At 41.1% G+C, this 18,991-nt stretch overlaps 1 protein-coding gene across 3 annotated transcripts in view; it reads right to left on the bottom strand.

Annotated features, from left to right (window-relative positions):
• Positions 1 to 18,991, bottom strand: part of FRAS1 (Fraser extracellular matrix complex subunit 1) — a 457,087-nt gene that overhangs the window by 128,829 nt on the left and 309,267 nt on the right. For all 3 annotated transcript variants that reach the window (XM_021100604.1, XM_021100605.1, XM_013978814.2), the window contains exons 27-29: positions 17,052 to 17,322; positions 13,398 to 13,482; positions 10,265 to 10,591 (exon numbers count right to left, since the gene is read on the bottom strand). In XM_021100604.1, the coding sequence (XP_020956263.1) occupies positions 10,265 to 10,591; positions 13,398 to 13,482; positions 17,052 to 17,322 (683 nt within the window). The remainder of the gene's footprint in view (positions 1 to 10,264; positions 10,592 to 13,397; positions 13,483 to 17,051; positions 17,323 to 18,991) is intronic.

Raw genomic sequence — 18,991 nt, 5'->3', positions numbered from 1 at the left:
TTTCCATCCCACAGAAGAGATCCATAGCTTTAGAGTCACACAATGAACCAAATATATGAATATCATGTGTACACATATGCATGGGTAGCTATATATGCATATATTCTGTCTTTTCTCCCATTTTGTCATGAGCAAAGAAGTGATATCATTCAGGAAGACTAAGTATCGCCATTTCTTTCTTGCATTTGCCCATCTACTCGTCCTTCCATCCTCTTCATCCACCTACATTCAAGAGCTATTCATTAAGCACCTATTATATGCCAAATCTTTTGCTAGAGGTCTTAGATATATAAGATTGGCTGAAATGAGATCTCAGTTTCAGAACCTATAGTCTATTGGGGGAGATAGATACGTAAATAGTTAGCACACATCACAAGTGATACTCTATAAGAAGCGTTCGCAGGGTGCAATGGGAGAATAAAGGAAAAAGGAGATTTCCTCTTTGGGGAAGAGAAGGCTTTTTTTCCCCTATGAAAACATCATTTAATTCTTGAATGACAAAAAAGGGGCTAAGTGCATAAGTGAAACAGACTCCAGAGGGCTCAGCCTAAGCAAAGACATGAGACAGTGCACTGTGCTTAATAAAATATCCAGGTGTCTGGAAGAGCAGGGTCTAGAAAGCAGAGGGAGGGAGGGAATGAGAAGTGACTCTTGGAGTTTTCTTGTGGCACAGCAGGATAAGGATCGGGAGTTGTCACTGCAGTGGCTCAGGTTGCTGCTGTGGCACAGGTTCAATACCTGGCCCGGGAACTTCCACATGCCATGAGCACAGCCAAAACAAAACAAAACAAGAAAAAGTGATTCTTAATGCTGGCTAATAGAAAGTAGAAGCTGTTCTAAAAGTCTCAATTTAGGAGTTCCCATCATGGCTCAGCGGTTAGCAAATCCAACTAGGAACCATGAGATTGTGGGTTCGATCCCTGGCCTTGCTCAGTGGGTTAAGGATCCGGCGTTGCCGTGAGCTGTGGTGTAGGTCACAGACTCGGCTTGGATCCCTCGTTGCTGTGGCTCTGGCGTAGGCCAGCGGCTACAGCTCTGATTAGACCCCTAGCCTGGGAACCTCCATATGTCACAGGTACGGCCCTAGAAAAGACAAATAAATAAATAAAAATAAATAAAAGTCTCAAATTAGCTTGTAGGTGCTTTCATAAAGTCTTCAGGGAAAGAAATGGGATGATCAGGCATGGGTTTCAGAGAACCTCCAGCAGCAAGAGATGGAAGGGGCCAGAGATGGGATGAATCTGGGACTGTAGAAACCATTTAATGGCTCAGGTGAGAGAAGATGAGAAGGTGACTGCAGGGGGAATGAATGCTTAGAAATAGATTGCAGAAACGCTAAAGAGGCTGAACTGACAGGCCTCAGTGACTGATTGAAAGTGAAGTCCTTAGAAACAAGAGTTGGGAATAGGTGACTGGAAGAAATCACTCTTCAGTGTTTCTGAGAAGGCAACCATTCTAATTGCTAAGGCTAATGTCATTAAAAGTGCTGCCATCCCTGATTTGCAAGGTGCACACCTCTTCCAAAGCCTCCTAATTGACATCTTCCATGGAATATGATCAGTGAGGCTGCTCGGGTTCCATTTTCATATTTTCCAAGTCAGTAAGTCAGCTATTTCAAAATAGGGCATTTTGGAAGGGATGTTTTTTTCTAAATTATTGCTATTACTTTCAAACATGCCAAAAAAGAGAACAGAGCAAACAGCACGTCCAGGAGGGAAATATTCATTCAGGACAGAAGACAAGGCCTATTCTTACACTGTCACTTGACATGAGAGCACGTGCCCCCCTCAGGAGGTGGTCAGAACTACTTTCACCACAATCACTGAGACTGAGTCTGTGCCCAGGACAACAGCAGCCAACATGCCTCCTCTGGCGATTGGTGCTCAGGGGCAAAAGCCCACAGAATTTTCTCCTTTCACAGCTGATACAGCATATTATTTACAAAAAACACCAAAGTGTGCCAAGAACTTTGCATGTTACCTACCAGAATTCTGGGGGAAAGGGCCCCATTAACTCCAGCAGAGTTTTATATAACCTAATCCATTTGGACCCAGGTATCTTAATTGCTAGACATCTTTCAAACAGAAAAGCCTCATCACATTTGATTATGTGATGGAGCTCAGTTTATACACCAACAAGCACATTCCTGGACTGACAGGCAATGTGGTTTTTCATGTTCCAAGCAAGTAAGCACTGCGCCCTGAATGCCTGTCCCAGATCCTCTCCTCTGCCTTCCCCTGTCGACTCTACTTTATCAATGCGATTCTGTCATTTCTTTGTGAGTGTCAGTGTGTAGGAGACAATACTCCTTGCAAGTCAGTGTGCAGGGACCAGCAACATCTGGAAGCTTCTTAGAAGTTTAAACTATCAGGCCCCATCCCAGACCTTCTAAATCAGACCATCTGTATGTGGATCTCCATTTTAATTTTTTCCACCAGCTTTACTGAAGTATATTTGACAAATAAAAATTGTATATACTTAGGTGTACAAAATGTTTTGATATATGTACAGATTGTGAAATGATTACCACAATCAAGCTAAGTCATCCTCCACCTCACAGGGTTATGATTTTTTTTTTTTTTTTGTCTTTTGTCCTTTTTAGGGCCACACTCGCAGCATATGGAGGTTCCCAGGCTAGGGGTCTAATTGGAGCTGTAGCCACCGGCCTACGCCAGAGCCATAGCAAGGCCAGATCTGGGCGGTGTCTGCGACCTACACCACAGCTCACGGCAGTGCCGGATCCTTAACCCACTGATCAAGGCCAGGGATCGAACTCGCAACCTCATGGTTCCTAGTTGGATTCTTTAACCACTGAGCCATGACAGGAACTCCATAATTTTTTTTTAAGATTCAGCTCTCTTTGCAAGTAGAGAGTATAATAATATTAAGTACAAGTACCATGTTATACATCAGATCTCCAGAATTATTCATCTCTTATAACTGAATTTTTTGCCCTTTGACAAACATCTCCTGGTTTCCCCCACTCTCTGCTCCGCCACCAGCAATCACCATTCTACTCTGCTTTTATGAGGTCTACTTCTTTAGGTTACAAATATAAGTGACATCATGCAGTACTTGTCTTTCAGTGTTCAGCTTATTTTATAGGCCCATCTATTCCATCACAAATGACAGGATATCCTTATTTTTTAAGGCTGAATAATATTCCACTGTATATACAACCATTAATGGACACTTAGGTTGTTTTCATAGTTGGCTATTGTAAATAGTCCTGCAATAAACATGAGAGTGTGATATCTCTTCAAGATACTAATTTCATTTCCATTGGATAAATACCCAGAAATGGGATTGCTGGCTCAAAATTCTATTTTGAATTTTTTGAGGAATCTCCATACTGTTTTCCATAATGGCCACACCAATGTGCTTTCCCACCAACAGTGTTTGAAGGTTTCCTTTTCTCCACACTCACCAATGCTTGCTATCTTTTGTCTTTTTAAGAACAGCCATTCTAATAGATGTGAGGTGATGTCTCATTGTGGTTTTGGTTTGCCTTTTCCTGATGATTAGTGAAGCTGAGCACCTCTTCATGAACCTTTTAGCCATTTATGTCTTCTTTTGAGAAATGTCTGTGTGGGTCCTTAGCTAATTTTTAATTTTTTTTTAAAGCTATGAGTTGAGTTCCTTATATACTTTAGATATTACACCTTTATCAGATATTCGTTTTCAAATATTTTCTCCCATTCTGTACATTTTTGCCTTTTCATCTTCTGATGGTTTCTTTTGCTGCTCAGCTTTTTTAGTTTAGTGCATTCCCACTCGTGTTGAATAGGATCCCCAGGAGAGAAGGAGTCAGGCTAAAATGTGAGACACCCAGCCCAGGACAGAGATTGCGATGGATCTCAAATGGTTCTCCCAAACTCCAAAGATAAGCCTTTTAGAATAGTTACATTTATATCAGAATAATACATATGCTTCTGTTTCTGCATTAACGGTTTACAGTACTTAATAAGAAATAGACAACTCTCTAAGGAAAAGAAGTATAATTTTTCCTACTCATTACAATGAAGATGGTTTTGTCAGCTGATTTTTTGGGGAGAGGGTCCAAGAAGGGATGAATAGAAGTCTGTACAACATCTTTTCTCAGCTAACATGTCCAAAACAAATTTTAACCTAATTTCCCCAGTGCAATTTTGCCATTTCTTTACCACCTTGGAGATATTGTGGGTTTGATTCTAGACCACTGCAATAAAGTCAATATTGTAATAAAGCGAGTCACACAAATTTTTTGGTTTCCTAGTGCATATAAAAATTATGATTATATTATACTGTAGTCTATTATGTGAGTAATACATTATGTCTAAAAAACCCAATATACATACCTTAGTTAAAATTTACTGCAAAAAAATGCTAACCATCATCTGAGCCTTCAGCAAGTCATAATCTTTTTTCAGTAATAACATCAAAGATCACCGATCACCATTACAAATATAATAATAAAACATCTGAAATATTGTGACAATTGCCAAAATGTGACACAGACACATGAAGTGAGCAAATACGCCTGGAAAAAATGGTGCTGAGAGACTTGCTCAATGCAGGGTTGCCAGAGACCTTCAATTTGCAGAAAAACCACAGTATCTGCAAAACGCAATAAAACGAAGTATGCCTGTAGGGTTTTTTCTGCACAATGGTGCACATATTCCTGTAAGCTCAAGAAATTAGCCATAATTTCAGTTGAAGAATCTTCTGCCCAGTGATGTTTTATATATCCTTCAGGGTACCCACATTAGAAGGAAATGAAACCTCAACAAGGGATTATGGGGCATAATTAAAACGGTGCTTTAAATTAAATAGTTCTAATTAATTTCATAGAACAATAGGCATACAAAAATGCTGGTAATAAAGTTTATCCATTATATACTGTATTACAGATAAAAATATTAATGTCGTAAGCCAGAAATAAGGACCACGACTCCTATCAGTTGGAGGAAAAAAATCTCACAAACGAAATGAAAACTCCCCCCTCCCATTAAAGACTGGGACATAAATGATGAGCTCGAATATGATGGTGTACCCCAACCCCAAGCCAAAATATTCAAGTTAAAAAAAGTTTAAACTTTATGAAATAGAAAATAACTATAATTGAAAGTAACCTTCGCATTTTATCTATTCTGTAAAAAATAATTTGCAATGGCTCATTTATACCATAGCTTTTAAAACCTAATTTTGGAGCATACTATGGATTTTAGGGAAGGATTATATAGGGTGACACATATAAGGTGAAACACGAATACTAGTTACCAGAATGAAGAATGATGGAAAGATGGTTACAAGTTTTTTGTGTTTGTCAATCTGTGCATGTGCCTCAGCAACTGCAGCTTTAGGTCAGGGATACAGAACCTTCTCTCCATGTAGACTTCGACTGCTTTATAAACAAACATACGAATACAGCTTCTGTAATCAAACACTTTCTGAATGTATACTCTGAGCGATGCACCTCACAAGACACTAAATTGAAGAAGCTAAGCAAGTCCACAAAAGGTGAACCCCCTGATTTGCGGTGAGGATTTATTTATTTACGAGATAGGCAGACTCTTACTCAGTGAAATAAGCATTTTTATGCCATTGATATTTACGACTCACAAACTTCCTTTTAATCAAACCGTGTCCCTGTGAGACAACCCATGGGAGGACAGGTTTTAAGAAAACTGAGGGCAAGCGCAACAGGGCTTTTAACTGCAGAGGAGCCTCACAAAAGCCAAACAGCCAGAGAGGGCTCTCAGCGATAGAATTTTCCATCCAGTTCATAGCATGACACTTGGGGGGCTTTTAACATCAAGCATTACCCAGTTGCAGAAAATAACTGCTCAAACAACAGCAAAATGAGGTCAGAAAGATCATCAGATTTATTGCCAACGTGGAAAAAGAGGCATGATTTCCAGAGATGCTTAGATGAATGAAAAAGAAGGTTAATTCCCTGAAAGCCCAGCAGTGGAGAGAAACCCACCAAGAAGCATGGCTTTTCCCTGCTCACATTTTAGCCCTTATTAGATGCCGAGGTGCTTTAGAATCATAGCTCTAGCGGGCGTGGGTTTGGTAATCCACTGAATTAACGAAAGCCTGTTCAGCAGAGCGTTCTTTATTACCTTTTAATCTTTTTGAATTCTTTTGCCTCCTTCCCCCAACAGAACATGTCTCAACATCAGTCTCGGGTCTGTTTTCTCCTCAGCAAGTCAGTATAAACCTGGAAGGTGGCAGTCGAGTTTACTCATGCCAGAGCAAGGATAAAAACATACAGTGGGGGGACATGATGCAGAACTTGATAAATAAGAGTGGAACCCACCACTCCTACCCTCAGTCTCAGTTGGGCCACCACAGCATCAGGAGAAGTGCCCTGTAGGCTGATGAATCTGATGCAAGAGATGGATTCAAAGGCAGGAATGCAGGCCTGGCCTAACTCAAGCTGTTGCACCCACCCACCTATCTTTCCATCCAACAAAAGTGCACTGAACTAGACAAAAAAAAAAAAAAAAAAAAAAGGAGTTCCCGTTGTGGCGCAGTGGTTAATGAATCTGACTAGGAACCATGAGGTTGCAAGTTCGGTCCCTGGCCTTGCTCAGTGGGTTAAGGATCCGGTGTTGCCATGAGCTGTGGTGTAGGTCACAGATGTGGCTCAGATCCCACATTGCTGTGGCTGTGGTGTAGACTGGTGGCTACAGCTCAGATTATACCCCTAGCCTGGGAACCTCCACATGTCACAGGAACGGGCATAGAAAAGTCAAAAAGACAAAAAAAAAAAAAAAAAAAAAAAAAAAAAAGGCACTGAACTTCTACAGTGTGCCTGGCTCAAGAGAGTAATACTGAACCAGTTCCTGCTCTCACAAAGCTTCCTTTTCCTATCCTTCCCTCCCTTTCCTTCTGTATTACCAGGGTAAGTTTTATGCTGAACAGCACTGGGATTAAACTTGTACTTCATTTCTTTTTTTTTTTTTTTGTCTTTTTGCCTTTTCTAGTGCCGCTCCCACGGCATACGGAGGTTCCCAGGCTAAGGGTCTAATCAGAGCTGTAGCCGCTGGCCTACACCAGAGCCACAACAACAGCAGATCCTTAACCTACTGAGCAAGGCCAGGGATCGAACTCGCAACCTCATGGTTCCTAGTCGGATTTGTTAGCCACTGAGCCACAACGGGAACTCCAAATTTATACTTCATTCACTAAGACTTAGACCTAAATTTCTCGGCCATTCCATTTACACCACCAGCGGGACATTAGTTAGTAACTGTCCTCGCCCCAAATTTAATACCCAGGGAGCCTCAGGGTAAGGACTTGGGTGCCCATCTTCAGAATATCTAGTGGGACCAAGTCCGTCTTATCAGACTACACATCTACGGGAAGCCATTAACCGCTGAGGCCATTTTTTCCCTCAGGCTCCGACAGACTTATGATTATAAATAGCATCACTTGTTAACAAGATGTTGTGAGTCCACAGGGAATATTCCAAGAGGCCTGGGGCTCAGATTGCTTGGATAGGACACTGAGAAAATAACTAAATCACTGCCTCCATTCTGTCCACTGAGGGGAGTCGAATACATATGACCAAAACACTGAAGAAAATGAGCTAGAATGAAGAAAACCATATGGTTACAGTGTGAGGAGCCAGAACACCCTCGATTCGAGATCAGAGCCCCATCACTAAATACCTTTATGAGAAATAAACGTTTTAAAACCTCTTTAATGTTTTTAAACCTCCTTTATTTTGGTTTCCTCTTTTGGAAAATTGGAGATAAAAACTGCACAAACATCCTAGAATGATCACAAAGATCAAAAGGAATAATTCACATCAAGCAGTAGTGTCCAATAAAGGTTAAGAACCAAAAACAAACAAAAACACCTTCCACCAACAGTAGAATATCCTTCAGAAGCAATAAGGTTGTAAAGCCTCTATTCTAACCTTCTTCATTAAGATCTTGTAAAGGTGACTAGAACAGATAGGATAAAAAGTACTCCGAATTCCTAAAAGAACATATAGTATATATTTGTAAAATATTTTCAGGATGAAAATGTGAAGTTTATAATTGGTACATCCTAATGGCTGCTGGGGCTCTGGTAACTGGTTTCAAGATCCTAATTCTTTGGCTTAGAAACCATTAGCTCACCTGACGCACAGGTAAGCACAGCACGACAGGAGATGAGATGGAGGGATGGAAGGGGGAAGGAAGGAAGACGGTCACGTGACTCTAAGCTGTACGCACTGTAGGAATCCTCAGGTTCTGTGCTTATGCCTTATGTATCAATTAAAATTCTATTTTCCTATGTTTTGTACTGGTAATTGAAGCAGCTAAAATCCTAGAAATACCCTTCAAGCTTGGGCCGTGACATGCAAACTGACTGTGTAACACACTGCACTGAGCTCCAAACATGGAGATTGAAACCTCAATGGGAAAGGCAGCTGCTAGGACTGCGCTGAAATCTTTGGAAGGAAACCAAGAAGAAAGAAAAGAAAACTTTCTGCATCTGTCTAGCTTTCATCTCTTCAGAACAAAACCTCATCTCCCAGGGCAACCGCAGGAGGGTGATAATTAGGATTAGCTACAAGGTGGCTATCTGCCAACTTAATCTTGTAATCAGCCTTCACTTACTCCCATCTATCTCATGCCCCCATCACTGTTTTCAGCAGCTGAAAATAATGAGACGATAGCCCAAGAAACCAGCTAGCAGACCACATTAGAATCAGCTCTTCACCTTCACCCCGATCAATCGCAAATTTTGAGTGATCAGTGATGAGAAGGTGACAAGTGATTTCTAAACCGTCCTCAGCAAATCACTCTCTAGCTTTTCATCAATGACGTGACAGTGGGTGCTGGTATCTGGAATAAAAAGTTCAAAAAAAATTATAAGTCTCCCAATCCTCCATCATGGGAAAGAGTCATTCTTGCTATTACAGAGAAAAGGGCTTCTAGTGAAACACTACCAAGTAATAAATCACTTTTGTTGTAGGTCTCTTTGATCTAGCACAGGCTAGTCCAATGTTTCAGAAAATATCATAGTCATCCTATTGATAGTATCCAAAAATATTTTATGTTGTCACATGAATGAAATTTTATAAAATGGTTATGTATTAATTTCAGCATTTTGGAAAAAAGTATAATTCTACATTAAGCCTATGATTTCATAAGTATTATTTATTAGGGAAAGGCCATGATAAAAAACCAAGTTGATTCAGAGAAAAAAATGAAATAAATAATAGGATAGCTACTCATGGATATGAATGACTCAAGCTGAGAATCACTGTTCTTAACTGGTCTCCAACCCAGAGGCCAAGGACTCCCATGATTACTAGAAGAGTGAGTGATTGCTGGAAGAATGAATGAGCTAACAGAATGGCTGAACTCTTCCTTTTTGATTCATTACAATAACCTAACTATGCGCTTCACATCACACGAACTATTTTAAAAGAGCAGACAAGAACACGGGTGCACTTGATTCTTATGGCTATGCTCAGGCAGGAGACAAAAAAAAAAAAAAAAAAAAATCAGTGGATAATGAGGCGTTTTTATGACAGCAAGTCAACATAAAGGTTCAAAAGTACCCCTTTTGCAGAGAACATGGAGACAGGTCTTTTGGATCAAGGATGCTCCTAACAAAATACACACTGCCCTCTGAGATTGGGTAATGTGTTCCAGTCATCTCTGAATGTCCTACATATTCCCATAATAGGTGCTTAATAAATGTTTGAATAAACAAATAACTACCATATCTGAAATTTATGAATATTGAAAAATAACATTGACAAAACATATATACACTACTATACATAAAATAGATAACCAATAACGACCTACTATATAGCACATACTTGATATTTTGTACAGTATATTGTTATACTATACAGCACTATACTCAATATTTTGTAATAACCTATAAGGGAAAAGAATCTGAGAAAGAATATATCTATATAACTGAGTCACTCTGGTGTACATCTGAAACTAACATGACATTGACTATACTTCAATAAAAGAGAATAATTTTTTAAAAAGAAAAAAATATCAATGAGTTCCCACTGCGGTATAGTGGGTTAAGAATCTGAATGCAGCAGTCATGTTACCACAGAGATGTGAGTTCGATATTCAGCCCAGTGCAGTGGGTTAAAGGATCCAGCATTGCTACAGCTGTGGCATAGGCTGCAGCTGTGGCTCAGGTTCAACCCCTGGCCAAGAACTTCCATAGGCTGCAGGTACAGCCATTAAAAAAAAAAAAATAAACAAAACCTCACATCTGGGTGAGTAGGTCTGGGAATGACACCTACCTTGGGTACGGTCTTCACGTGGAACAGTATATTTTGGATGGAGTGTCCATCGTTGGCCTGCAAGACTACAACATCTGAGGTGCTATCTGAGCCATCATGAACATACTGGAGAAGGCCCCTGGAGAGCTCATCCAGCCGGAATTGATAAATAGGGGCTGCAGGGGACTGAAGGGTTTGGAGCAACTGCCCATGAAGTGGAGGATCGAGCACTTCAACCACCACGTCCTGTGGGTTGTCGTCATCTCGGATGTCAAGCAGCTGGGTGGTGAGGGTTCCTCTCTGGCCTCGGTTAACATGGAGGGCCTCATTTCTCAGCACATAGGGGGCCTGTGGAGTTGAAGGGAAGGAGGAGAAGAGAAGCCATCAGCAGGAGAAGAGAGGATGAGCCAGTGGACCATACACCAGCTGTGTGCAACCTGATAGCTATTTTTATGCTTTTGGAGGAACTCCAGATGCTCCGGCAAAGTGCCAAAGTCTTGCACAATCAAGGCATTAGTCACAGGTGTAGTCAGTCTTAGTAATCACTGCAAAGGAGGATACATCACACCTCTGGTTCTGGTAGTTTCTTAAGTCACTTTCCTACTATAATATTCATGGGGGCACTCAAGGTAGCTGCTTGTTTGTAAATCTCTGAAGTCTCTGCCATCTTGATTTACACTATATACCCTGCATGGTAACTGAGATCACCTCAGCGTCAGGGACCTTAATTAGCCGTCTGCATTCAAGAGAGGCTAACAAGAGGTGTGGCACTTTGGCATTTGTGTTGGGAGCCAGCGCTTTGCTCCAGGCCATGCTATAACACAGGGCTTGAAGTCCTGCATTCATGCTATTTCTGGCCCCTCCCGGTAATCTTCTTCAAGCCGTCTCATCCACATCTTGAAGGGGCCCACCCGAACTCCTGATCTGATAAAACCGTGGTCTGGGTAAAACAACCACCTGGTTAATTCATGTGGCAAATTTTAATATGTTTTCCTTAGGATTATCAGGTTTCCCTCCACCAACTTCAGAAAGCAGATAAAATGGTCTTTCACAGAGAGAAAAGGTAATGAACCACAACAGGAAAAAAAAAAAAAAAAAAAAAAAATCAAGGCAAGAAGCCAAAGAAAACATTATCTTAGTTTTGCATATCTTTTGAAGTTGAACCATCTAGGTCTTTTCTCAGTACACTGCCTTCTTTAATCCAAATGGCTTTCTCTTAAAAGTATCCTTCCTGGCCTCCCGGAAATTTCAATATCTATTAAAGTAATGTCTAACTAATGCATCTTTAATATAATCACATAATAGGAAATGAGAAGATAGCTACTCCTCAGGATTCTTGAGTGAAAATTCAAAAGCTGTGATTCTATACGTGAGAATGAATGGCCCCTCAGATTCTGAAACAGAGGTCAAAGGTGATGTCAAAATCCATAAATGGAAAAGATTGAATTAACCCACATGAGCAAATCTCAGGGAGGCTCAAAACCATATTGAAATATCACAGAAATGTAAAGGAACAAAAATAAGTTACAATTCATTTCTCAAATTCCATTTTAAAAAAGTCAAAATGGTAAAAGTTTCTCTTATAATAAAGGAAATTAAAATGCAACCTCACCATCTACTCACTTGATTTAGGGAAAACAAACAAAAATCTGGTTCTTAGAAGTCACTTGGCAATACCTACCCAAGTCTTTGGCTCACTTAATTAGAGTAACTATATCAGCACAAACAAAAAGAACAAAACAAAATTTCCGAGCCTAAATACTGAGAAACAAGTAAGCAAGTAAGTCCTGAGACTCAGTGGCCCTCTGACCCATATTTTCAGAGATCACATGTGTTAGCTTCAATTAAAGCAAAAATTTAACCCTGACGTCCAATCCTGAGATCAAATTAATTTAGGATCTTTTTTTTTTTTCTTTTTCTTTTTAGGGCTGAAGGTGTGGCATATGGAAGTCACCAGTATGGGAGTCGAATTAGAGCGGCAGTTGCTGGCCACAGCCATAGCAACACCAGATCCTTAATGCACCAAGTAAGGCCAGGGATTGAACCCACATCCTCATGGATACTAGTTGGATTTGTTCTTGCTGAACTACAACGGGAACTCCTAGGATCAATTTTTAATCATTCCTCAACTTCAGTCATCCCTGAAGTGAGAACCTCATCAAGAACTGCCAAGCTAGGCTGTGAATGCCATCTGACAGCCACTTCGGGTTCAAGCCCGCATGATCCCACAGCCCATGGTCTCTTCACTTTCAAACCGAAAATACAAAAATATCAGTTTTGAAGACAACAATCTCCCATCCTTCCTTGAACCGTGACTAACATTAGCAAGGTCTAATGTTCCTGGGAGTCTGGGCTCCCCAGGCCGACATCCCAGCCTCCTGCTTCTCACAGCCTGAGAACATCCTGATCTTCCCATTCTCTGCACATTTCAGCTGTTCAGCCCCTCAAGCCCAGGCGCTCAAAGCATTGACCACTACATGCATTTGGGACACATAAGGACAACTTGACGGAGATGAGTGATGAGAAGAGAAGAGCCATCACACCGAGTTTTACAGCACCTGCCAGGACTTGCTCAGACTTAGGTTTGGCTGATGACCACACCACACTTCACTTAACTGGATCCTGAATAAGACCCTCTAACTACTGCAGACTGAGTTAAATGCATTCTGGCTACATGATAGATAGGCAAAAGAGGTGACCATCATTACATATTCCTAAGAGAAAGGTTTAGTCTTAACGATGGTACAGCCTCAAATTATTCGGAAGGGCTAGGATGAGATTTAGCATAGTAAAGAAGGCACTCCAATGTAATGTCGGGAACAAAGACTCTGGAACCAGATACACTGATCCACTGGGATTCACGGATTCACTGAACCTCCCTGTGACTTAGTTTCCTCATCTGTGCATTGAGGGTAATAATATTCATAAAGTTGACATGAGGATAAATGAGAAACAAGAAGAGTACTATACATGTATTAGCAATTGTTACTGTTATTACTCACAAGTACTGAAAATTACTCCAGTGGCATTTCATGAGGAAACTGAGACAAGATTAATTTAGAACAATCATTTTTGCTAAAATTACAGAAAATCTTGAGTTGTGCCTCGGAATTAGTAGGCATATGAAATTATTAATTATGTGGCATTTTCTTACCTGTGTTGAAAATGCTTGTATGTTGATCAGCTGTGGCTCAGAGAAGAACTGTTGGTCACTAATTTTCAGGGAAAAATAACCTTTCCTAAAAGAAGTCCCCAAGAAAGGAATGAGAAAATACAGTCATTAAGTTGGTCTTTAGAAAGACAAGTATTACAAATATATTCAGGTCATGTGCATCTGAGAATTAGGATTGAATCACTATAATAATATAATATTCACACTATAAATAGAAATGACCATAGAAAGATTAACATAGTGAGATGCAGATAAATCTACTGGGTATTCTTGGATCTCTTTATAACATAAGTGTTTCTATTTTTTTTTCCATTTTTTTGTTTTCTATTTTTCTAAGTAAAATATATAAAAGGTTGAAAAATCAGTTGTCAGGGTTCCCTGGTGGCCTAGTAGGTTAAGGATCCAGCAGGCCAAGACAGGTTAGCAATATACTGAAGGCTAACGGTTAAGTTGGAAAAGGGAAAGGAATCTTTTCACAATCTCTGACTAGTTTTCAGTGATTCCCTCTTCTCTGCAAATCCTCTTCCCAACCCCTGCCTGGTTCACGAGAGTGGCCCCCATTAACAATGCTTGCAACGTTTGTCTTACATGACTCTATGGCCCACTCTTTCCTCTGGCCACACATACACATGCAATGTGGACTGGACAAGAAAAGATGACTGATAGTTCCCTGGAAATTTGGAGCTGGCCTGGGAGCCCCATTCTACCACCGGGGAACCACGGTCTACCACGCTGATGAGAATGTGGAGCAAGGCTGTCTGTAGGAGGGAGGTGAAGGTAGCCTTTGAGCAAAGAGAGAGAGAAGAGGAAGAAACGAGCCCTGCTTTGCCTTCCTCGTTCTCACTTCTGGGCTTGCCCTGGAATCCAGCCCAGTTGCCCTTGATGTGTTTGAGATCTGAGCCATTCCTGCAACGTTATAACAAGCTGTGCAATTTTGCTTCACCTTGTTCAAGCTGACTTCCATGACTTGTACCAAAGAGTACTAATTAATAGAACAAAATAAGGCTCTCTCTTGGCTGTGGTTTTCACTTCCTAAAAAAGAGCTGTTCCAGCAACTTCAAAGACTACTAGGAGCGAAGGTAGGAGCTGCCCACCTTCAAAGCCAAAGCAAAATCAGAGCTCACTTTGGGCGGGTGAGATGTGTAATTAATGCATTATGGATGGTTTTGACTTCGGGTCCTACTGTAGGAACCACAGTTTTAAAGGTTTTTAAAAAGGCATTCATGGAACTAACTACTGATACATGAAAGAATGTGGATGGACTGCAAAAGCATCATGGCAAAAGCCAGAAACAAAAGATGATATACAGTATGAATCCATTCACCTGACATTTCATAAAGGGCAAAACAATAAGGGTAAAAAAAAAAAGGAAAGAAAAAGAAAAAAAACAACTTGGTCAGTGGTTGCCAGGAACTGAGGCGAAGGGAGTGCCTGTAAAAATGAGATTTTGGGGGGGATTATAAGATTGTTTTATGTCCTGTTTGTGGTCCCAAGACTGCAAGGCCATATACATTCATTAACATTCATAGAACAGAACAGCTTGACACGGGGAGTTTTACTGAATGCAAATTACACCTCAATAAACCCCCAAAAAGAAATCCTTGTCTTCCTGATCATTCTATCCTGCCATTTGTTTTTTGTCCCATTTAAATCCTGTCCCTCTCTACTCCCGCCTCCAGAGAATGCAGGTACTGGAGGCAGCAGGATGAAGAAAGAAGGGGTGGTTACTCCCAACCCACTAGGGGAAAAACGATTTTGGTGGCACTGAGGTTCCAATAATTGTGTTCAGTTTCTCAGCAACACCAGCTTATCAGGTCCACTACAACTATATTTTCAAGCTGTCTTGCACTCTGCAGCGGGATTTCAAGCCAGAGGAAGCCAGTCCTAAAGAATCACACTGGGGTCTTCATAGGGAAAAACAACCACAAATCCACAGGGTAGGGGTGCCTCTTTTGTTTTTGTATCATCCAGAGACTTTTTCCATGAGTTTCCAGCAACCTGATTTTACTAGTCCTGTCATTCTTTCTTTAAAAAAAATTTTTTTTAGATAAAACAAAACCCAGTGTTAAAATGGGTACTAAAAAAAGAAAAAGAGCACTGAAAGGAGTCCCTGAAAAATAGCTGCCATTCTGTGCCTTGTTTAGGGGTGCAAAAGCTGACTCTGGAAGAAAACAGGTGATGAGAGATTAAAGAGGTTAAATAGACAAGAGGGTTAACTTTGGTTGTCTGTGGAGATTTCTGTACTTTACACACTTTTCACAAGCGATTCCAAGATAAATGACCACAGGTACGGAGCTGTGTATGTGTGTCTGTGCGTGTAGGTGGGTGTGACGCAAACACTTAAAAACTATACTTGAAGGAAAATGAATTTAGGAGATGGAGCACAAATTTGAAGAGTAACATTATGACATCAGACACCAGAGGTTTAAGCTCCATCTCTGGGGCAACACTTTCCTATGCAATGATCTTTGGTCCCCAGAGGATGGATGCACGCTCATTATTCCTGGTACTCTTAAGGAGGCAGAAATCATAGCGGCTGATGACATGGGGTGTGGACTCAAGAGAACCTTGGCTTGGAGTCTCATAGGCTTGAGGATTGGGCAGGATTATTTACACACGCACGGCCTCAGTTTCCCTATCTGTAGACTGGCAACGTAAATATACATAAGTCATATAAAACACATAACACAATGGTAGGGTCAAAGTTAGCACTCAGTAAATATCAGTTGTTCTTATTGCCGTAATGTGGGTCTTTGGAGGTTTCTGGCATCACTGCCTCTGAGCTGCAACAGCAACATGCCATCTATTTCTCTCCCTGCTTATCTCCTAGCCCAAACCTTAAACATTTTTCAAAAATCTCAAACTTAGTGGTGACAGAAGAAAATGTTCACAGTGTCCTTTACCACTGTTCCATGGGTTTCAGTTTCTTGTTTACACATAGAGTCCACTCTGACTTATCTGCACGAATGAAGCAGGGCAGGGTGAAGGAGAAGCCAAGAGGCTAGTCTTTGGGGTGCCCTCCATGATTTCTGTGGAGTAGATTCACTCTGCTAATTTGACGGCCACATTTGCTTGGGCTAGGGTTAATATCCAACTGCATTCCTGAAGCTTATGTTATGTCAGCTGGGGTGGGGAAGACGGCCAGAGGACGACTGGATGAGGCTTAAAAATTAACCACAATTAGTCCCATAAAGTGGATAATAACAAGTTAACGGTGACTCTTAGTTTCCTCCCAACTCTGAAATTCTAGGAACCATCCAATACCTTGAAAAGGATGCCCTCCTCCCCTAGCCACGCCCTGCTCCCAGCGTAGGACCCTAATGGGGAAGAAGCAGCTGCAGCAGCTGGGTGTATAAGCGATTTTGTTTTTCCTGGGCCAAAAAACCTGGGTAATGGTACCAGGAACTTTGCGTCACATCAGCAAATTAGCCATAATTATATGATAAAGTGAAAATGCCTCTAACAGAAGCACTCTCCCCAAGAATTACAGGGAAATGACGGCAGGCAGCGGAAAGCATTTGGTGTTTGCAGAGCAACGTTCTTCCCCAGGAGATGGGGGGCCAGCAGAGGGGGTGGGGGTGGGCGCAGAGCATGGATGGGAGGAGACAGGAGGAAAACAAGAGAGCACGGCATCACCTGGGCTTTTCTTTGCTGTGCACAAAGCGCACTTTTTTCTCCCTCACGTCTTTCCAGCTGAAGTGGCCAGCCTTGTCGAGCTGAACCTCTTTTCCATTCCGTGAGAGCACGAGCTGACCGTTGGTAGGCGCGCTCACCACGTGGAACAGGAGGTCTTCGACCCTGCCATCCTGGTCTTGGACATTCAGGAGGAAGAAATCCAGTGGCTTCATTGAACCAATGGCCAGGGTGAGGGAGCCATTCACATGAAGGCTAGGAGTGTGTCTTTTGCCTGGAAAACATATGAATCCAAAGGTCAGGCTTGGGGCAGTCACTAATTAGGCTATTATTTTTTTTTTTTAAAGACGTAGACTTGTAATACTCATTTGGAGCTACGAAGATGAAACTCTAGGCTACTGTAGTCCATAAATCACATTCTAATTCAGTGGTTCTCACCCTGGCTGCACATGAGAATAACTTAAGGTCTCAATGCTAAACTCTAAAACTCCTAGAAGAATATCTGGGCAAAATCTTTGTGATCTTGAATTAGGCAATGCTTTCTTAGATATGACTCAAAAAGCACAAATGACAAAAAAAGAAAAAAAAAAAAGAAAAAAAATTGAAGTTCCCATCGTAGCTTAGTGGGTTAAGGACCCGACACTGTCTCTGTGAGGATGTGGGTTTGGGTCCCAGGCCTCACTCAGAGGGTTAAGGATCTGGTGTTCTGCAAGCTTTGGTGTAGGTCACAGATGCGGCTGTGGCACAGGCCCCAGCTGCAGTTGCAATTCGACCTTTAGCCCAGGAAGTTCCATGTGCCGTGGGTGTGGCCATAAGAGAAAAAAGAAAAAAATTAGATACACCGGACATGATTAATACTAAAAACTTTTGTGCTTCAAAGGATACCGGCAAGAAAGTAAAAAGACAATCCACAGAATAGTAGAACATATTTGCATGTTATATATCTGAAAAGGGACTTGTATTCTTTTCTGTATCCAGAATACATAAATAATTCTTACAACTCAGTAAGTGACAAATAACCCAATTTTAACATAGGCAAAGAATCTGAATAGGCATTTCTCCAAAGAAGACATATGAAAAGGCAGGACAATAAAAAGTATCCCTGAAGATGTGGAGAAACTAGAAATCTCATCTATTGCTGGTGGAAAAGTAAAATGGTGCAGCCACTTGGGAAGATAGTCTGGCAGTTCCTCAAGCAGTTGAAATAGAGCCACCATATGATCCAGCAATGCCACTCTTAGGCCAAATGAATTCACCTATACAAGTTTTGGGGTTCGAAATGAAGCCTGAATTTAAATTTGCTTCTCTTAAATGGTACCCTCCTTCATTGCTGGTGGGAATATAAATGGGTATAACCACTAGGTAAGATAGTATGGAGGTACCTCAGAAAACTCAACATAAAACTAGCATATGATCCAACAATACTACTCCTGGGCATATATGTGGAAAAAACTTTCATTCAAAAAGATACATGCACCCATATGTTCACTGCAACACTACTCACAATCGCCAAGACATGGAAACAACCTAAATGTCCACTGACAGATGAATGGATTAAAAAGATGTATATATACACAATGGAAGACTACTCAGCCATTAAAAAGAACAAAATAATGCCATTTGCAGCAACATGGATGGAACTAGAGAATCTCATACTGAGTGAAGTAAGTCAGAAAGAGAAAGACAAATACCACATGATATCACATATTTGGAACCTAATATATGGCACAAATGAATCCTATCTACAGAAAAGAAACAAATTCATGGACTTGGAGAACAGACTTGTGGTTGCCAAGGGGGAGGAGGAGGGAGTGGGGTGGACTGGTAGTTTGGGGTTAGTAGATGCAAACTATTGCATTTGCAGTGGATAAGCAATGAGATCCTGCTGCATAGCACAGGGAACTTGTCATGGAACATGATGGACGATAATGTTGAGAAAAAGA

Source organism: Sus scrofa, chromosome 8 (assembly GCF_000003025.6).
Source record: "Sus scrofa isolate TJ Tabasco breed Duroc chromosome 8, Sscrofa11.1, whole genome shotgun sequence".
Taxonomy (NCBI): domain Eukaryota; kingdom Metazoa; phylum Chordata; class Mammalia; order Artiodactyla; family Suidae; genus Sus; species Sus scrofa.
Note: the sequence above shows the minus strand (reverse complement) of the source record. Positions and strands in the feature narration are given on the sequence as shown.